Genomic DNA, 21,960 nt, shown 5'->3' with positions numbered 1-21,960 from the left:
AAAAAGGGATCCCTGCAAGATAGCGCCTGCAATTCCGACACTCGTCTTGCAGAAGCCATAGCTACCAAAAACACTGTTTTCAACGTGACATCTTTCAACGTAGCCGCAGACAAAGGCTCAAAAGGCGCCGCTCGCAACCTCCCAAGGACAAGTTTAAGACTCCACGCGGGACAGGTTCGCTTTACCAGAGGCCGGATATGGTGAACCCCCTTGAGGAATTGGACCACGTCGGGCTGCGATGCGAGCGTCGAGCGAGAAACCCGGCCCCTGTAACAAGCAATGGCCGCCACCTGAACCTTCAGAGAATTATAGGCTAACCCTTTAGCTACGCCCTCCTGCAGAAAAGAAAGAATAGCCGACAGAGACTCCCGGAAGGGCGAAATACCCTGCCTCCCACACCATGACTCAAAAATTCTCCAGACTCTAGCATAGGAGGCAGAAGTAGAAATCTTCTTAGCTTGAAGAAGAGTGGCAATAACCTGCTCCGAATAGCCCCTACTTCTCAGCCGCGACTGTTCAATAGTCAGGCCGTAAGACCAAATTGGGACGGATTTTCCATGGAGATTGGACCTTGAGTCAGTAAGTCCGGAGTCACCAGAAACTTTAGCCGATCACCTGCTGATAGTTGAATCAGATCCGCGTACCATGGCCGACGCGGCCAATCCGGAGCCACCAGGATCACCCTGCCCTGAAAGAGAAAGATGCAGTGTAACACTCGACCCATTGGCCAAGGAGGAAATACATACAGAAGGGAATTCGGAGGCCACGGGAGAGCTAACGCGTCCACCCCCTCTGAGTCCTTCTCCTTGCGTCTGCTGAAGAACCGAGGCAGCTTTGCATTGCGGGACGAGGCCATGAGATCTATTTCTGGAAGCCCCCACCGTAGGACCAGCAGATCGAACGCCCGAGCAGACAGCTCCCATTCGCCTGGATCGAGAAGATTTCTGCTGAGGAAGTCCGCTTGAACGTTTTCGTGACCCGCAATGTGTGCCGCTGAGAGAAGAGGAACATGCACCTCTGCCCATCGAAACAGCACCATTGCCTCTTCGGCTAACTGAGGACTCCGGGTACCCCCCTGACGATTGATATATGCCACCGCCGTGACGTTGTCCGAAAAGACCCTGGTCGGACGGTCCTGAATCATGGACTGAAACGCCTGAAGCGCAAGCCTGATAGCTCTCAACTCCAGCATATTGATCAACCACTGGGCCTCCTCCGAGGACCACACCCCCTGCACTGAAGCTTGCAGGCACTGAGCCCCCCAGCCCAGAAGACTGGCATCCGTCGTAATTACGACCCATTCCGGCGTCGCTAGCGGCATGCCCCGGAATAGATTGAACTCGTTGAGCCACCACTGCATGCTGCGAGCCGCCCGAGGACTCCACTGGAGACGCCGATCGTAGTCCTGAGATGCCGGGGACCACCGGGAAAGTAGAGACTTCTGTAATGGCCTCATGTGGAACCGAGCCCAGGGAACCAACTCCAGAGTCGCCACCATCGAGCCTAGAACCTGTACATAATCCCAAACCCGAGGTCTGGGCGACCCGAGAAGTAGATGAACCTGAGACTGCAACTTCTCTCCCCGGTCTCGGGGCAGAAACACCTTCCCCAGACAAGTGTCGAACCTGACCCCCAGATGCACCAAAGACTGGGACGGGGACAGAGAGCTCTTGGGAAAATTGACGATCCACCCCAACGACTGAAGGAGAGATATTACTCTCTGAGTCACCGACAAACTCTCCTGCTTGGAAGAGGCGCGGATCAACCAGTCGTCTAAGTAAGGGTGTACCCGAATTCCCTCTTTGCGCAGAAATGCTGCCACTACCACCATCACCTTAGAAAAGGTGCGGGGAGCCGTTGCAAGACCAAAGGGCATCGCCCGAAATTGATAATGCTGGCCGAGGATCACAAACCGCAGAAACCGCTGATGCAGAGGCCATATCGGAATATGGAGGTACGCCTCTTTGAGATCGAGGGACGTGAGGAACTCCCCCGGCCTTACTGCCGCAATAACTGAGCGAACCGTCTCCATACGGAAATGGCGAACACTGAGAAATTTGTTGACACCTTTGAGATCCAGCACCGGCCTGAACGACCCCCCTTTTTTTGGGCACAATGAAGTATATGGAATATCTGCCGAGGCCCACCTCTTCCGGTGGCACCGGCACCACCGCCCCAAGATCCAGAAGCACCTGAAGAGTCATGCGGACCGAGTCTCCCTTGGCCGCCCCATTGCACAGGGACACCAAGAAAGAATCGGCGACGGGAGAGGCGAACTCTAACTTGTAACCTTCTTGAATAATGTCCAACACCCACTGATCCGACGTGATTTTGGCCCACTCCGCCAAAAAGGCCGACAGCCGCCCCCCCTAAGGGAATGGCGGAGGGAGCCAAGACCCCGTCATTGTGGAGTGAGACTCGCTGGGGCACGGGCTGGCTGAGCTGAAGGAGGTTTCGCTGTACGAAAGGAACTCTTCTGCGGAAACCTAAGTCTCGAAGAAGTGAAAGAACCATACGCTGATCTGAAGAATGGTTTACCTGTCCTATATCTCTTAACATCCCTGAAACGCGGTCTAGAAGATGAGGACTTCAAAGGGGGCCTAGGCCTGTCTTCCGGTAATCGTTGGGTTTTGGTATCACCAAAATCTTTCACCAATCTATCTAAATCTTCCCCAAACAACAAACGCCCTTTAAAAGGGAGTTTCACGAGCCGAAGCTTGGACGCCGCATCCACCGCCCAATTACGGAGCCATAAAGATCTGCGAGAAACAACCGAAAGAGACATCTGCTTTGCAGAAGCGCGAATAATATCATATAAGGCATCTGCCAAATATGCCAATCCCGACTCCAAATCAGCCAGTTCCGATGGGACAGAACCCCCGGACTCCATCAAATTATCAGCCATCAACTGAGACCACTGCAGACACGCCCGCGCCGCATACGAACTACAAATCGCGGCCTGTAAGGTGACCGCAGCCACTTCAAAGGACATTTTCAGTGAAGATTCAATCTTCCTATCCTGGGCATCCTTCAGCGTAACTCCCCCTTCCAACGGCAAGGTAGTCTTTTTGGTAACCGCGGCCACCAGCGCGTCAACCCTGGGTAACTTAAATTTCTCAAGTTCGTTCGGGGCAACCGGATACAAGAGCCGCATGGCTTTCGCCACCCTTAGACTGGCCTCCGGCGTGTCCCATTGCGCCGTGATAAGCTCCTGCATGGCTTCATGCACCGAAAAGGACCTAGGCGGCTTTCGCGTCCCTGCCATAAGGGGGTTTGCGGACCCAGAAACTTTAGCATCCTCCTGTGAGATGTTTAAACCCTGCAACGCCTTTGAAATTAAGGAAGAAAGTTCTTCTCTATGAAAAAGACGGAGAGCGGAAGGGTCATCCACTTCCCTACACGGGGGATCCTCCGCTTCCAAATCCAACACCTCACCTTCCTCTAGTGAATCAGGAAGAGATAAAGGGGAGACTGGAATAGGATCCCCTTCGTCCGCGGCAGCGAGTCTACGCTTCTTCGCTACCTGCGACAACACTTGAGGAGACACAGTATTAACAGCAGCCGTGCTAGCATTATTACTAGTAGAAGTAGTAGTAGAAGGAAAGGGAACAGGCAGCAACGGAAAATTCAAAGGCTGAGCAGGCTGAGAGCTCTGCAAAACAAAAGCCCGGTGCATCAGCATGACAAATTCCGGTGAAAACGAGCCCAGCCCGAATGCCGCCGACCCTGCCTGTTCTGCGCCGTAGAGCGGAACCGCGGCTCCTCCCAGCACTCCCGACGCCCCAACAGCCGCCGAATTCCCCTCAGCCGCCGAAGTGCACTGCAGCATGGCCGAGTCGACTGCGAGGGAAGGGGAAGTCGATCGCTCCTCCCCAACGCGGGAAATGGCTAAGTCACATGCCTGCAAGAAAGAATCTTCTGCCGGTGCATCTGTACAACCGGCAGAGCAGAATCCCGACAGTGTTCTGCGCTTCCCACAGCGCGAACACCGTTTCACAGCCTCTGCCGCCATAATCCTTTTCTCTTTTTTTTTTTTTTGAAACGGAGAAAGCCCGCCAAAACCGCCGACGCCGCCCTCCAAAAAAAACCGGCACTCGGGAACGAACAAAATGCAATAAAAGTACAAAAATCAGAAGTCAGAAATCCTACTTACCACCAAACTCTCAAACCGCCCCACAGGAAGCAAGGTTATGGCTGGCAATTGTAACTGAAGGCCGACCAAAAAAGGCACAGCTCAGCATAGGCAGGCTCTTGCTTTTTTATTTTTTTTTTTTTTATACTGGAATGAAGAAAAAAACCGCAGAGCCCAAGTAAACCCTCATCAACCGGAGGGGAGGGTGGAGAAGGGACCTGGGAGGGCCCAGGTGTAGCTCCCAAAGCCGGCACCGCTCAGCCAGGCACCCCTGTCCTTCTGAAGAGAGCTAGTCTCAACAGAGGAATATAACTGAACACCAATTCACCCGGCACAGCCAGAATCCAGGAGCTAGAGTGATAGCTCCAACCCCTGCTGGGAGATAGAGCAAAACTGAATGGACAGAAGGAATACCAGTCTATAAGACCGACTGTTAATCAGTTTCTCTATCTCCACCTGCTGGTTGATGTGAGCTATCCCACTTGTCTCTGGATTCATCTGCTGCTATGCTAAGGAAAAAGCCTGATACCCCATGGTATTTTTGCCCACTAAAGAGTACTATATTCCATACCAGAGAGAAGCAATATCCCACAATAAACCGTACCCACATGTATGAAAGGGTATTTATATACCCATATCATTTATTAAAAGGTAGTATATTCATGCATTTACAAGAATTGTTCACATGACTTGCCTTATGACTTATCTGTAAACTGTATATTATGTATATTGGTGTTAGATCCCTACTATATGATGAATTAGGATAAAAACTTGTATTGAAAACTTGTACTGTATCTATGGCAAATTGTAACCTGTTAACTGTGTATTATGTATATTAACCTGTAACCAGTTCTGAGCTCTTTGGGGAGAGTGGGATAGATAATGAAATAAATGCATTTGCATGCATCCAGTCAAAATCAACTTTGACAAAAGCTTGTTATTACGAAATGTTCTTCCCAATATCAATGACAAATGGCAACTTTCCCCTCAAAATTTTTATAATACTAGACCCAGCTGAATATCCTAAGCATAGTAGATGCCACAAACGGCCTCTTTTACAAAGCCGACAACTATCAAAATACCTTGTGCTCTTTAATTAAATTGCTCTATTAGCTGAACATCCCAAGCACCCATCAGTGAACTTCATTTTCTAAAATTCCCAATACTGAATTCAGATTCAGTGATATACTCAGAAATTATGTTATATTAATTATACCTTGCACACAGACTACCACCAGAATTAGGAAGCCAAATTTGAACTGCATAGCAGGAATATGATTCAAAGTTTAACCAACTATTCTGGCATTACCAGATAGGCACTTTTACACAACCACAAACATCAATTATGAAAATATGGGTCTAGTAAAATAACTAGGCATTTTTTCTCAAAGTACCCAAATCAAAAATATCAATGCTTCCACTTCCTATTTTAACAAAAGCAAATCCATATATCCCATACCTAGTCAGAAAGGGGACATGATTGAAATATTCAAGATAATGAAGGGAATAGACTTGGTAGATAAAGACAGGTTGTTCACCCTCTCCAAGGTAGAGAGAACGAGAGGGCACTCTTTAAAGTTAAAAGGGGATAGATTCCGTACAAACATAAGGAAGTTCTTCTTCAGCCAGAGAGTGGTAGAAATCTGGAACACTCTTCCGGAGGCTATAGGGGAAAACACCCTCCAAGGATTCAAGACAAAGTTAGACAAGTTCCTGCTGAACCAGAACAAACGCAGGTAAGGCTAGACTCAAACAGGACACTGGTCTTTGACCTAAGGGCCGCCGCGGGAGCAGACTGCTGAGCATGATGGACCACTGGTCTGACCCAGCAGCAGCAATTTGTATGTTCATTTCTTTTTTTTTTTTTTTCCATTATTTTTTATTTTCTAATTTTACATAAAGTGTACATAATAATAAAATACAATTGATAAATGCATATTATCACTTTTATATCTAATACATTATATATCTAAATTTGATTTTTTCCCTCACCCTCCCCCCTCCTTTTCATTACTTTAATATAATATTTTAATTTTCAAATTTTTATAAAAAGTATACAACATATTAGAATACAATTGATAAATATTCAATAACTTTTTTATATCTAATACAATATAATCTAAACCAATGTATGTTCATTTCTAATAAAAATATATGTATACTGAGTTTTACACATTTATAAAGAATGCTTGCCAAAATATTCAATTCCACAGTTTTTGTACTTTAGTTCCTTTCCTTTAGTGTGTTACTTCTCTAAAGATTTAGGAGGGTTGAACAGCCCAGTCTCAATTCTCAACAGGGTCCTCCATTGGATTATGTATTGTCACTAGAATTTCTCTTGCTTGTGGACTTAGAGGTGGTGATTTACATATACAGTAAAACTCCAGCAGAGAGAAAGTAAGGCCAGTGCCGACAGACTTCTATGGTATATCCTGTATATGATAGGACAAATCAGGATGGGCTGGAGTGGGCTTCAACAGCAACTCCAGTAGTTGGGAAATAGGGTCAGTGCTGGACAGACTCTTAAAGTCTGAGTCCCGAAAAGGGCAAGCATAGAACAGGATCCCCCTCCCCCCCTTTTTAGGAGAAAAATGTTAATTCAAATAGAAACCAAAGATTTACATTCCACCATTCCTCCCCTTTCATCTTTCCTTTTCTCCCTTCTGTCCCCTGTGGTGTCTGGCATTCCCCTCCCTCCCAACCTCAAAATGTCTGGCAGTCTTCCCCCATACCCCCATGATGTCCACATTCCTACCACCGAGGATAAGTAATGCAATGTTTTCATCAGCTGGGATAAAACTATGGAATGCCTTGCCTGGGCAAATGCAGTTGTGTGAGGGTAAAGCAATATTTAAAAAACTATTGAAGACTCATTTGTTTGTAAGTGCTTTTATGTGAGCGAATGAAAGGGCTGAGAAGCAGAGCAGATAGTATGTATGTATGTAATGTTTGTTTTTTAAAAAGGATTGTGAATGTTAATTGGAAACCGCTTAGGTATTTTTAGGCAGGATATAAATTTTTAATTAAATAAATCAATATTAATTTCTAGGCAACTTCAATCTAGTAAGTAAAGGATCATACTAAAACTGCAAGATCATTTCATAAACGTTACTAAATAACTCTCAGATTATGACTGGCTGAACTCTATTTGAATCAGCAATCTAAGTGTAAAGGTTCTGTATCCTACCTTCCAAGCTACAGAAACTGAGTGCACTAGACTAGCATTCTTAATAAAGTTCTAAATAACATAACATCAGTAGTTTTTGAGTGGAAAAGGTGTTATAAGCTAATAAAAATGTTATCAGCATATTGCAAGAATGTGTCTCCAAAGGATTCTGGCTCAAAACACCCACACAGATTTTTAATTTCTGAATGTTCCATAATGCTCAACAGAGCAGTGCTTTCTCCTAACCAGACACTTATCTGCTGCAGAGACTGTAGCTGTACTTAACATATTCAGGCTATGGGATTATAAATGTACTCACGCATAACCTCCATTACCCGGTGACGCAGGAAAGTACGGCTACTTTGAAGAGCACCAAAGCGCTTCAGGTCCAGTGGCCAAACATTATCCAGAGGGTAGCCATACACCATCCACTCTGCCAAGTACCTGAATAAAGGGATGCAGAAAAAGATTGTCAGACGTTGTCCAGGAACTATATACCAGCTATTGTTATGTAGCTGAACAGTCAAGTAGAGAGTGGGAGAAAAAACAAAGGGCAGTATAACAGCAGTACATCAACCTAACTATATGTACCTTAGTACAAAGGGATAGACAGCAAATATTACTTACTTGTAACAGGCTTTCTATGGGGATATCAGTCCTTGCATGTGGGTGATGTCATTTAATGGTGCTGGGGCTGGAAATAAAACATAATTCTAAGAGCTTTCTAGTCCAGCAAACTTAAGTGAGGGGTCCTCCTGAGTAGACTGCATCCTGTGGGATCACTTCAGATCTAGATATAGCTATTAAAAGAAGCAGTCAACTCGTACAGTAGCCAAGATGGTTTTGCAAAGAATGATATTCTCTCTCTCCTTGGAGAAGACCTGCTATAGATAATCAACACTCTAAGAAGAAACAAGACATTCAGCTCTCATACAAGGGAATCCCTAGTTAACAAAAAAAAGAGAAAATGAAAAAACTTTTGTTGTCATAAGAACATAAGAGTTGCCATACTGGAACAGATCAAAGGTTCATCAAGCCGAGTATATCCTATTTCCAACAGAAGCCAAACCTCTTCACAAGTACCTGGAAAGATCCCAATGAGCAAAATAGATTTCATGCTGCTTATCCTAGGAATAAGCAGTGGCTTTCCCAAAGCCATCTCAATAATCGCTTATGAATTTCTCTTTTAGGAAATTATCCAAACTTTTTTTTTTTAAACCCTGCTAAGTTAACTTCTTTCACCATATTCACCGCAAACGAATTCTAAAATTTTATTACACGTTGAATGAAGAAATATTTTCTCTGGTTTGTTTTAAATCTAACATAGTAACATAGTAACATAGTAACATAGTAGATGACGGCAGATAAAGACCCGAATGGTCCATCCAGTCTGCCCAACCTGATTCAATTTAAATTTTTTTTTTTTTTTTCCTTCTTAGCTATTTCTGGGCGAGAATCCAAAGCTCTACCCGGTACTGTGCCTGAGTTCCAACTGCCAAAATCTCCGTCAAGACCCACTCCAGCCCATCTACACCCTCCCAGCCATTGAAGCCCTCCCCAGCCCATCCTCCACCAAACGGCCATACACAGACACAGACCGTGCAAGTCTGCCCAGTTACTGGCCTAGTTCAATATTTAATATTATTTTCTGATTCTAAATCCTCTGTGTTCATCCCACGCTTCTTTGAACTCAGTCACAGTTTTACTCTCCACCACCTCTCTCGGGAGCGCATTCCAGGCATCCACCACCCTCTCCGTAAAGTAGAATTTCCTAACATTGCCCCTGAATCTACCACCCCTCAACCTCAAATTATGTCCTCTGGTTTTACCATTTTCCTTTCTCTGGAAAAGATTTTGTTCTACGTTAATACCCTTTAAGTATTTGAACGTCTGAATCATATCTCCCCTGTCTCTCCTTTCCTCTAGGGTATACATATTCAGGTCTTCCAGTCTCTCCTCATACGTCTTCTGGCGCAAGCCTCCTATCATTTTCGTCGCCCTCCTCTGGACCGCCTCAAGTCTTCTTACGTCTTTCGCCAGATACGGTCTCCAAAACTGAACACAATACTCCAAGTGGGGCCTCACCAATGACCTGTACAGGGGCATCAACACCTTCTTCCTTCTACTGACTACGCCTCTCTTTATACAGCCCAGAATCCTTCTGGCAGCAGCCACTGCCTTATCACACTGTTTTTTCACCTTTAGATCTTCGGACACTATCACCCCAAGGTCCCTCTCTCCGTCCGTGCATATCAGCTTCTCTCCTCCCAGCATATACGGTTCCTTCCTATTATTAATCCCCAAATGCATTACTCTGCATTTCTTTGCATTGAATTTTAGTTGCCAGGCATTAGACCATTCCTCTAACTTTTGCAGATCCTTTTTCATATTTTCCACTCCCTCTTCGGTGTCTACTCTGTTACAAATCTTGGTATCATCTGCAAAAAGGCACACTTTTCCTTCTAGCCCTTCAGCAATGTCACTTACATACATATTGAACAGGATTGGCCCCAGCACCGAACCCTGAGGGACTCCACTAGTCACCTTTCCTTCCTTCGAGCGACTTCTACTACTTTGTAGCTTCATTGCGTGCCCCCCTAGTCCTAGTATGTTTGACAAAAGTAAACAAGAGATTCACATCTACCCTTTCCACTTCACTCAGTATTTTATAGACCTCTATTATCTCCCCTTAGCCATCTCTTCTCTATGCTGAAGAGCCCTAGCCACTTTAGCTTTTCCTCACAGGAAGTCATCCCATCCTTTTTATCATTTTCATCACCCTTTTCTAATTCAGCTATATCTTTTTTTCTTTTTTTTTTTTTTAGAAACAGAATTGCACACAGTATTCGAGGTGCAGTCATACCATAGAGAAATACAAAGGAATTTATAACATTTTCATCTTTGTTTTTCATTCCTTTCCTGATGATTTAGAAAGTTCTATTTGCTTTTTATAGAACACAGTACAAAGTGGCACAAAGGATTTGGGTAGTTGTTGTACCTGAGAAGAATAGTCTTGAAAGCATAAGACTGGTTTGTTCAGATATGTCAGGGACTGACTTGATCATAAAACTTGTAAGATCCTCTGCTTAAACTGTTAAAGCTGAGAATTCTTAATATCACCACCCGTGACTTGTCTGTGTTTTCACGTCAAGTTCTCAAGCGGTGGGCCTCCTTTATGTACAAATTTATACGTTGGGCACCAATATTAAGCATGGTTGAATTGGAAGATTCTAGAAATCCAGCAAGGTCAATATCAAGAATCAACTCAAAACCCCACTAACTGCAAATTGTTCCATCATGATCAATTTTCCAAATCATCAACTTTTTGTTCTAATTCCAAAATTTTCTTTTGCAATGATTCCTGCATCTGTATCATCAGTGGTACAGTCCTCCAAATCCAAGGTGCATTGTAGGCTTGTGTATAGTTCCAGATTATGATTATCCAATCTTTCATGGTCTTCTTCCACTCTATCATACAGTTGTTTGTTTGGTTTTTTTTATCTAATGCAGCTTCAACTGTTGCTTTAACTTCTGCCGCAATTTTGGCAGTCCAGGCCGAGCTAATTGAGGGACAGGGGATTAAGCTGGTCCGTCATATTGGACTCCATTGGTCATTGCTTCTCCTTATCCTTCTGAAGTGATTCTGAAGACATGTGAGCAGCGAGAGGTGTCATATAAGCTAATGACACTACAAATAGTAAAAATTACAAATGGACAGAGAAAAGTAGCATTTTTAGGGAGAAGTCAAATGGAACTCAGTTCGGCTGCTGCTGCTGCTCCATTTCAACGCGACACATGACCCCTGCTAAGTTCTACCCCCTCTGTTAATACACAAGGTACTGAAAGGCTAAATGGCAGAATGCAAAATTGGAGGTATTTTCCTTATTGCAGATCTGAATTACTTCCTATAATTTGGATGTATCTCTATGAGTGTCTAAGCTTTCTTACGATCCAGGGAACATAGCCAGTCTCCTTTTTTGGCAAAATGGGCCAATCAGGCCTTAGGATTAGTGGGGATGGGCGGACCCGCTATCCCTAAGGCCTGATTGGTCCAGGCTTCTAGAGCCTGGGCCAATCAGACTTCAGATTTAGCGGGGATGGGCCGGGAAGGGGCGGGCCTGTCTCATTTCCACGAGGCGGGCCTGTCGGCTGGACGGCAGCAAGACCCGTCCAGCCGGCCAACATTTAAAGGTTAGTTGGGGGGGTTGTCGTTAGCATGGGGGGTCTGGAGGGGGTCCGGGGGGTTGTGGCAGGAGGAACTGGGCATCCTCCTGCCGGCGATTACCAGTTTGGGGGGGAGGGAGGGCCGGGGGGGGTCCCGGCAGGGGGGAGGGGGGTTCCGGGGGGTTCCGGCAGGAGGAGTTGGGCATCCTCCTGCCGGCGATTACCAGTTTGGGGGGGAAGGGGGGTCCGGGTCCGGGGTTCTGGCAGGAGAGTTGGGCATCCTCCTGCCGGTGATGGGACAGGGGCCGCGGCTGCTATACTTATTGCAGCAGGGAGATCTCTTGCCGCGATAAGTATAGCGGCCGCGTCTACTTACAATGTAGACCAGCATTTTGCTGGCCTACATTTTAAGCGTCTCTTCCTCTACTAGGAAGACGCGTAGGGCCGCCTAGATTCGTCTAAGGCCCGCCTAAGGCCCTTAGGCGAGCTTAGGCGTCTTGCGGGCCTCCCTAGGCTCCCAGAGGCGCCTTCAATATAGGCGGCCTGCCTGGGGAGCAATTTTTAAAAAACGTGCATCCCGATTGGCTGATTAGACAGCTGTAGGACGCCTACAGTTGCCTAAAATCAGGACGCACTTTGTAGAGTCAGGGCCCAAATGTCTCTAAGACCATTTTTTGGTTTTTTATTCATATATCCAGATAATAATTTATAACCATCCAATTTTTGTAAACGAACAGGGGTCCAAAAAATTCTATATAGCAGAAAAAAACAAGTTTGTCTCATAGATGCTGACGCTGTACATCTCATTCTTCAAGTCCAAATCTGTGGCCATTGCGTAGCAGAAATCTGCTACTTTATCTCAATGCTCCAAATGTCTTTTAAGCTTGTTTTTGTTTTTTTTCTAATTATTTTATTGAACTAATTATCAAGAATAACTTCTTGTACAGTGTATGATCAAGACAATCACCAAATTTACAAAAAAAAAGTAACTAAAATATATTAGAAAATAACTCTTCTGCTTAATCAATTTTAAAATCCCATATTAAGGATCCAAGATGGGAAACTGAGTGAGAATAAAAAACTAAATAAATATAACAACTTTACCAATTAGGCGGATAGCTGAAAGTGGTTCACAGGAGCAATCTGATTAACTAAGTTGTTACTATCTCCCCTTCAAGACGTTTCATGGAGAGAAAACTCCATGAAGGTTCAAAGAATACATAATTAGAAGATTTATACTTTACTATACATTTGCATGGATATCGTAATAAGAATAAGGCACCCATCGCAGTAACCCCAGGTTTAAGAAGCAAGAACTGTTTTCTGCATTTCTGTGTTTCTCTTGTCACATCGGGGAATATTTGAACTCTCTGTCCCATAAATTCTTTGTGTCTATTTTTGAAATATAACTTTAAAATCCAATTCTTGTCAGGTAGCAGGACGACTGTAGCTAATAAAGTAGCTGATGTGGCTACCTCCCTTCATTGAGGTTTCCAAGATCGTGGTTAAATCCATCTGTTCGCCCTCTACGTGACGTTGTTCCTCTGAAGTTTTTGTAGGAAGATAATATATTTTTGAGAAGGGAGGAAAATTATCTTCTGGAACATTAAGTACTTCCATGAAATATTTCTTTAAGACTTCTTTAGCAGACAATAAGGGTACCTTAGGAAAATTCAATATTCTAAGATTATTTATTCGACTATTATTTTCCAGTATTTCCATCTTTCTTCTTAAATTAGTACTATCTCTAATTAAAGTTGTTTGTACTTCCTTTACTTCGAATATCTCTTTCTCGACTTTTTCTACCTTAGTTTTTACAACCATTGTATCCTGTTTAAGTCCATCCAATTCCTCCCTTTATTCAAAAAGTTTATTTTCTAAGTCCTTTATTTGTAGTGACAAAGTTTGTCCCAGCGCAGATACCAAATACCATAAAGAGTCTAGGGTGACATTGGTAGGTTTAGGTAATGAAAATATACTTGCAGTCATTAATCCAGCCTGTGGTGTTCCCTGTGTCTTTTCCCCATGTAAGTCCTGTCTTTGATTTTGGCCCTTCATTGTTTCAGCCACAGGAATATTCTCCAGTGCTTCGCTCAATTCAGCCTCCCGGGAAATAGAGTCTGCCTCTTCGGACTGACTGCTTTCCCGCGGTGAACTTGCACTCTGCGGTTGAGGGGGCAGGGTTCTGGCATCAGGGCTCAGGGTCGATTCCAGCCCAAAGAGACTCGCAGCAGCCTCACTCCTAGCCCGCGGCTCCAGCGGGCGATTCCCCGACAGTGTCGACTCCTGGCATAGACGCCTCAAGAAATCGTCTAAGGTCGCTTGTGGAGGGGTGTCCAAGTACATCGAGGCTCCAGATACGCTTTTCCCTTTCCGCTTTGGCATCAGATTTGTCAAAAAGAAACAGTTGACGAATTCTGTAAGCGTCTCTCACACGCTCAGCAACTCACAGCCATCTTCGATCTTCTGCTTTTCTATATCTTGTTTTTGGTTTTTTATTTAAATATTCAGATATTAATTTGTACCACTTGGTGGCCTGATGCCCTTGGAAATCTGTCTGGAAACATAGGCCCGGCAAGCTGTACTGATTTTTTAAGGTGTGCCAATCAGGGAACCCTTTCTGAATGGCCTGCTTCAACTGCAACCATTTAAATCCTTGAGACTTTGGGCTCCTTTTACTAAGATGCGCTAGTGTTTTTAGAGCACACAGCAGATTAGCGCGTGCTAACCCTGCGCTATGCGGCTAGAACTATTGCCAGCTCAATGCTGGCATTAGCATCTACCGTGCACAGCATTGTAGCGCGCGCTATTCCGTGTGTTAATGTCCTAACGCAGCTTAGTAAAAGGAGCCCTTTGATTTGCCAAATGATTGTTGCAACTGTAATAAATTTCCCATTTTCCCATTTGAGATTACACCATCTAAAGCAGTGTTCTTCAACCTTTTTACACCTATGGACTGGTGGAAATAAAATAATTATTTTGTGGACCGGCAAACTACTAAGACTGAAATTTAAAAAAAAACATTTCCGCCCCGTCTCCACGAGCTCAGTCCCCACAAACCATCTGATCCCATCCACACAAGTCTCAGTTATGATTTTATATTGAACGTATTTTATTAAAGTATAAAAAGAAACAATATTCTGTACAATTGTCATTTTATAAATACAAATATACAGAGCAAGGATCAACAAAACCTCTGTCTCTCCTCCCCCTTCACATATATCCCCTCTACTAGCAAGAAAACTGAACAAGCCAAATTATTACACAATGCTACACAGAAATATCACACTAACAGAATGTCGCAGTCACACATGACAGGAATAGTGTTAGGGGAGTGCCCCCTGGTCAGAGAGAGCCCTAAGCCAGCTGGAAGCTAAAGAAGCACTGCCTGGGCTTTGCAGTCCCCAAATATGTCTCTAGCAGGATATATATTTCAAATCTGATATATTCTAATGACAAAATAGAAATAAAATTATTTTTTTTCTTCCTTTTGTCGTCTCTGGTTTCTGCTTTCATCTTCTTTTCACTCTCTTCCTTCCAGCATCTGCCCTGTCTCTTCAATCCAGCATCTGCCCCTTCCATCCACTGTCTGCCCTCTCCCCCTTCCATATGGTATCTGCCTTCTTTCTATGCCCCTCTCCCCTTTCCATCCAGCCTGTGCCCTCTCTCTCTCCTTTTTACATGATTTATTCCAGCTTCACTACTGTCCATTTTTCTCTTTCCTACACTAGATCTAGCATCTTTGTCCCTCTCTCATTTCTCTGCTTACCCCTTTTCCAGCATCAATCTCTCTCTACTTTCTCATTCCTCTGTCTCTCCCCTTTCCCTCATCTGATCTTTCCATTCCACTCTGACCACTTCCCCCTTCCCCTCCTCTAATCTCCCTGCCAGCTGTTTCCTTCCTTTTTTCCTTCTCCCTTCCCTCCTCCTCCTATCCAACAGTAACTCTCTTCCCATCCCTTTCCCTCCTCCCCTTCCCAGCAGCATCTCTCCTTCTATCTCCCTCTAGGTCCAGAAGCAGCTCTCCCTTTATCCAGCAGATTCCCAGCCTCCAACAGTGGCTTCCACCCCTTCCCTCCCTCCAGCTTTCAGTATTTGCCTGCAGCAGCGATTCACTTAGGCAGCCTTGGGTCCTTTGCCGCCTCTGAGAAAAGAGGAAGTTGCCGAAGTGAATCACTGCACTGGAAAGTACGAGAGCTGCTGGGAGGGGAGACAGCCACTGTTGAAGGCTCCCCATGATCTCGCTCACCCCTGCTCCCAAACTCCCGCGCACCTTGCACATTCGCAGCCCCCCCCCAAGGTGGCACAAACAGCGTTGCACCACAGGCCCTTACCCGCCGCCTGTCATCAAATCACCACAAGTGAGCGGCCCGCCAACAGGAAAGCTCAGGGCCAGCGCCACACCATTCGCTCATCCGTGGATGCTATCAACAACCCAGCGGCAGCCAGTGAACACGGCACGACACCGTCCAGACGCACCTTCTCAACCACTAGGTGCCTGCACGCATCTCGCACGTGGGCGGATTCTCGCCGCACAAGTAAGCCATCACGGAAGGAAGGCCCAGACGCTGTCGATGGCCCCAATCCACATGCCAACCCTACGCACCACCTGGAGCCCAAGGCTGGGAGGAACAGCAGACTGCCGCCAATACCACCGCAGTCGGGGTGCCCAAAACTGGTGGAAATTTAAGCACATCGATCTTGCCAGCCCTGCACAGACCAGCAGGAATTTTCTGCGGACCAACACCAGTCTGCGGACTGGTGCATGAAGAACACTGATCTAAAATTCGTATACTTGCCTGCAACCAAGGTTTCCAGAGGATTTTAGACTCATCGATCTTGAGTTTAACCATAGGGATTTACACGTGGATTGTTGTATTGGAGTAGGAATTAAGGTGCTTATAAATTTTAATGTATTCCAGGTGGAAAGAAGAATACTATTGTCCTTGTATATCTGAGGAAGCTTGATACTCAAAATATGGTTACGACGTAATGGGGCCAATAAATGACTTTCCAGTATCAACCAATCCGGCAGATTCTCCATGAGTTCAGGAAAACAGAAATAATTGGATAGTTCATTGATCAGGCAGGGTGTATTATATGGCAAAATAGGCTTGCGTTTTCAGCACCTTATCTGTTTTTTAGAATTGTTGTTTATTTTTAACATTCCTATGTTTAAACCATCACTAGTTTAGACCAGAGCCAGTGCAAGGATAGTGAACACTCTAGGCAAGTCTTCAGTCTTATAATTTCTCCCTCCCTTCTTAATTAACTTTCATACCTCTAGCCTGTAGCCCACCCCCGTCTTTGATGGTCATCACACAGACATCCAATAAGAAAGCAGGTTAAAGTGCTGATGATTCCTTTAGTTTGTGTGGCTGTCAGACTTACTGTTTTGCTTTGACTGCAACTGCTTTTTGCAGCTCCCAAGAAGATGCTACCCTAAGCAACTACCTAATCTTGTCTAATGATTGGGCTAACTCTGGTTATAACAATTCTTCTTGATGCTACAGTAATAATGCATAATGCATTGCTAATCACTGTGTAACCTGATACAGACATTTTCAAAACAGAGAGGTACTGCCCCATCATATGATGATGACACTAAGAGAATGAAATATTAGGTTTCTTACCTCTGCTAATCTTCCTTCTTGTAAATCTCCTCTGGAGGCTGAATTTGTGAGATCTTGCATCCTTTTTAGCCTCGGCTGCAGGGCTAATAAAACTTATTCCCTCCCCTCTAGGCTATCCGCCAGGTAGCTTCCTGTCATGCTTAGTTTATTCCTGCAGCCTCGCTGCATGGGTGAAATCAGTTTCTTCTGCTCGTGATTTGTTTTCAATTCCTAGTCTTTATTTGATTTGTTTCACGGATTTGCCAAAGTGCTGCAGATTAAAGAATGACACGGGGGAAAAATCTGTCCCCGTCACTGCACCGTCCCCAGCCCACCATCCTCTGCACCGCCCCGTCACCGCCACTGCCATCCCATTCACCGCCCCGTCACCGTCCCGTCTAGCACCCATCTTCTTCCCTCCGCTCCCCCATAGTCTGGCATCTGTCTTCTTCCCTTCCAGCGTCTTCTCCCCACTCTGCCTTCCACATTTCCTTTCAGGGTCTGTTCCTCTCTACCCTCTTTCAATGTCTGTTCTATTCCTTTCCACCACCACCCTTCCCTCCCTCCTTTACCATCTGTTCCTTTCTACCACCCTTCTTTCATATCTTCTATCAGTCCCCCCACCATCACTAGCAGTCTCTCTTCTCCCTTACCATGAGCAAATAGAACTTCTGAAAATTGTATTGCTGAGGCATTATTTCTAGTACGCCTTTTTTTCCAGATGGATAATGACATCAATTTTATAATTCTTACTGTCTGCTCTGATTTCATTCACAATTTGGTTTGTGTTTTATACCTGAGGATTCCATGAGGCATTTAACCTTTTCCTGTCTCTTCTGTGATTTCAAGTTGATTCCTTCAATAATGGAGTCTCAAGGCAGTAGCAGTTTTCTATTTTGGGCTCTTTTGACATTGTTTAAGGGATTTCTTGTACATTTGGTGCTGGTCTTCTTTGATGAGGTCACTTCAGAATCTATTTCCAAGGAAGAGAAACTTTTTCCCTTTCACCCCCTCCTTCCTTGTGTGAGCCGGAACACGCGGTCCCCGCAAGCAAGTAATTTTATATCATTTTCATTCTATTCATTCATAGAAATTAAAGTCTAGATAATGCCAGTCACATAATAAAACATGATTTTACAAAAATAATTCCCTGCACAGTCAAGCCTGCAAGGATTACTAGATGTCTTTCAGCAGCTCCCCTCCCTCCCTCCCCCTTACCTTTGTGGCCAAGTCAAAATGATCTACCAACAATAAAATTTTAAAAACACAAAGCACGCTGTACGCAGAGAAAATGTTAATTATCATTTATATTCCGCGGGTTTTCAAAGAGGTCAAGGCAGATGACTTTATGCAATGTCACCTCAGTAACAACTATACAAAAATAGACAAATATTCCCCCTCCCTTTTTACTAAACTGCAATAACGTTTTTTAGCACAGGGAGCTGCGCTGAATGCCCCACACTGCTCTCGACGCTCATAGGCTCCCTGCGCTAAAAACCGCTATTGCATTTTAGTAAATGGGGGCCATAGTGCAAAATATAGACAGCAGATATAAATTCTCAAAACGGACACATTTTGATCACTAAGTTGAAAATAAAATCATTTTTCCTACCTTTTTGCCTGGTGATTTCATGAGTCTCTGGTCCTTCTTCTTTCTTCTCCTGCCCCCCCCCTCTTTCTTTCTCTCTCCCCCTGGCTCCCCTCTTTATTTCTGCCTTTCTTTCTCTCTTCCCCTGGCCTCCCTCTTTATTTCTCTCTCCCCCCTGACCCCTCTTTATTTCTGCCTTTCTTTCTCTCTCCCCCTGGCCCCCCCTCTTTATTTTTTCCTTTCTTTCTCTCTCCCCTAGCCCCCACAAAGCCATCGTGCCAATTTCTCCACTTCCACGATTCTTTCCCTACCCTCACCCCCAAGCCAGCAGCCGATTTCTCCCTGCTCCTTCCCCGATGTCCTGATGTCCTGAACTTCATCGGGCAGCAGCAGCAGCATTCACAATTCACTGCTGTTGCCCGCTTCAGGCCTTCCTCTCTGTCGGGTCCTGTCTTCATGAAAACAGGAAGTAGGCAGGACCCGGCAGAGAACAAGGCCTGAAGCCGGCAACAGCAGCGAATTGTAAACGCTGCTGCTGCCCGAAGAAGGTAATGGAGCACGAGGCAGACCGCTTCTCCCCCCTCCCAGTCGAACCCCCGCTGACCCTCCTATCTCCCCCCCCTCCGTGAACCTTTCCGACCCTCCCAGCGAGAGCAGCAAACCTCCTTCGCGGCTTTCTCCTCCCTCTGCCGCATCACTGATGACGTCATCAGTGATGCGGCAGAGGGAGGAGAAAGCCGACGCTACTGGAGGGAGGTTTGCTGCTTTTGCTGGGAGGGTCGGAAAGGTTCACTTGGGGGGGAGAGATAGGAGGGTCAGCGGGGGTTCGGCTGGGAGGGGGGAGAAGCGGTCTGCCTCGGTGCTCCAAGGCCTGGCGCCATTACCTTTTTCGCCCCTCCCGCCCCCCCCCCTTGGTACGCTACTGCTCTCCAGCTCTCCTTAGTTTGCCGGTTTTCTTTTTCGGCAACCGGCACGCGCGGCTGCTCAAAGTTCAATCTTCTGCTCTGCTGCAACTTCCTGTTTCCGGTTGGGTCAGAGCAGAAGATTGAATACTGAGCAGCCGCGTGTGCGCGGCTCTTTTGAAAGCGTTCCGGTCGCCAAAAAAGAAAGCCGGCAAACTAAGGTGAGGTGGAGAGAGGAAGCTGGTTAAACGATTGAGCCGGCGTGCGGGTGGGCGGGTGGGGGCTGCGGGAACCGCACGATCCTTTATGCCTCACTGCGCTGACAAGACCATTCACCGCTCCACGGGGCGGTGATGGCCTTGTTTCCGTCTCCGCAGAGGCTGCTAATTTTCATTCCCCGTTTTTGGCGGGTTACCCACGGCTAAACACAGTAGCTGCGGGTAAACCGCCACCGTGTCATTCTCTACTGCAGATCAACTCTGTGGGAGTGATCCTTCGGCAGGAGATCGCAGACATTTTAAATTTTGTCTGCTTCTGGAGGGTGCTTTGTAAGCTTAAACTGCAGTAAGCCCTCTGGACAGCCTGCAGATTGGATCGGGTCTCTGGGATTGGGAGCCATCTCTCCCCTGGTTGCTGCGGTTCCTCAGAGGTACAGTGGGATCGGAACCGGACCGCGTGTCTTCCCTAATTTCCCTGAGGGGTCCTGGTGGTCGTGATCTGTGGTGACAGGGAAGGTGAGGTGGTCAGAAGACCTGAAACATCCAGTTTAATCAGCTCTTGAGGTACTGATCTCCTTGCTTGTACTGTGTATTGCAGGCTGCATTGCAGCACATGTCTCGGTGGTGTCACATGTCTCTGTGAGTCACATAGTTTGGCGATTTTGGGGGATGCTGAAATCAGGGTTTTGGATGGTTTCCCTGCATCCCCTGGTCCCCCCCATACCTGTAAAATCGCCGTTTTTCATGGGCAGTTTTAGGGCAAAATCGGCACCCTCGGCGGCCATCTTGGATTTTCTTTAAAGTTTTCAAAAGTATATTTTTTGGACTTGGAAGCTTCGTTTTTGCTCCAAACTTCACAAATCGTCATCTCAGGGCAGGATGGCATGGATTCATGCCGTAAATGCAGCGGATGGCTGACGGATTTGTAGTCATGTATCATGTGTGCCGCGGCCCATGAGGGGCGTGAACCATGTGTGGATTCCGCACTATCCTCCTCTGGAAAGGACCTGCTTTCTTCAGATTCTGCCTGAGACGTGATTCCAGTGTCCGGGATGCCAAAACTGGGCGAGGAGGGCGCTTTCATGAAACATTAGTGCAGTTCCGGAGGAAGTCTCATATGTCTTCTAACTATTCCAAATCTGAGTCCCGCGGATTGGCTCTTGCCGACGGTGACTATTTTCCACTGGAATTTGTGGATATGATGTATCTGGCTTCCATGAAAAAAAGGGTTATGCCTGTCTCTCCCTCTCAGACACCGGTGCAGCAGTCTGTTCAGCCTTTAGATTCCAGCATGTCCATTTGCTTCCTTGCTGGTCCACCTGAAAGCAAGCGGCAGCTCCCTGCCATCGTCTCGGTACCTGCGTCCATTCCTATGCAGTTGCAAGGCTCTTCAGTGGGGTCAGCTGATGTAGCTTAGTGGATCTAGGGGATTCCCAGAACACCTGAAACTGTTTTCCGTGATCTGGGAGAGGATCAGGCGGTGCGTAGGCTCTTTAAGTCCAGCCGCCTCCCATATCTTATCTCTGAGTCCCTGCGGACATTAAATCTTAATTCAGACTCAGCGGTTCAGGCAGAGTGTTCCGTCATGAGTTCTAAGCTCCCGCTTTCCGCTGCATTTCCAGACCACGTGGACTTGGCGTAAATGCTCTTGGAGGGTCCCCTGAAGTGCACTAGGACTATGGCTCAGTTGTATCCCATGGCATCGGAATTTTCGAAGTGCTTAGTCCAGCCGAAGGTGGATTCGGCGGTGGCTCAGGTCACTAAACATACTTCTTTGCCCTCGGATAGAGGGGTTGTCCTGAAGGATGTCCAGGACAGAAGAGTGGATTTTGTCATGAAGCGTCTTTTTGATTCTGCTGTGGTGGACACTACCTTTGTGGCCCGAGCATGTCATCCCAAACTCAGTCAGGATCCTGAGGTAGTTGTCCTTTGGGACCTCAACTTCCTGGTTTCTGGAGTGAATTGTTTGGCAGACGCACTCTATGATATCTTGAAAGTTTTTGCTAAGCTGGGAGCTTATTCAGTTTCTGCAAGGAGAATGTTATGGATTCGCCAGTGGTCGGGTGATTCTTCAGCTAAAGGCTATGCTGAGCAAGTTGCCTTTTAAAGGTTCGCTCTTTTTTTGGCCAGGGTTTGGATGACCTTATGGCCTGTGTGCAGGATGCTAGACCTTGCCCG

The 21,960-nt window shown here is 46.0% G+C and overlaps 1 protein-coding gene across 1 annotated transcript in view; it reads right to left on the bottom strand.

Annotated features, from left to right (window-relative positions):
* Positions 1–21,960, bottom strand: part of PDPR (pyruvate dehydrogenase phosphatase regulatory subunit) — a 200,297-nt gene that overhangs the window by 51,567 nt on the left and 126,770 nt on the right. Inside the window, exon 10 of the mRNA XM_033941677.1 lies at positions 7,618–7,742. Within this exon, the coding sequence (XP_033797568.1) occupies positions 7,618–7,742 (125 nt within the window). The remainder of the gene's footprint in view (positions 1–7,617; positions 7,743–21,960) is intronic.

The sequence above is a fragment of the Geotrypetes seraphini genome, chromosome 4 (assembly GCF_902459505.1).
Source record: "Geotrypetes seraphini chromosome 4, aGeoSer1.1, whole genome shotgun sequence".
NCBI lineage: Eukaryota > Metazoa > Chordata > Amphibia > Gymnophiona > Dermophiidae > Geotrypetes > Geotrypetes seraphini.
Note: the sequence above shows the minus strand (reverse complement) of the source record. Positions and strands in the feature narration are given on the sequence as shown.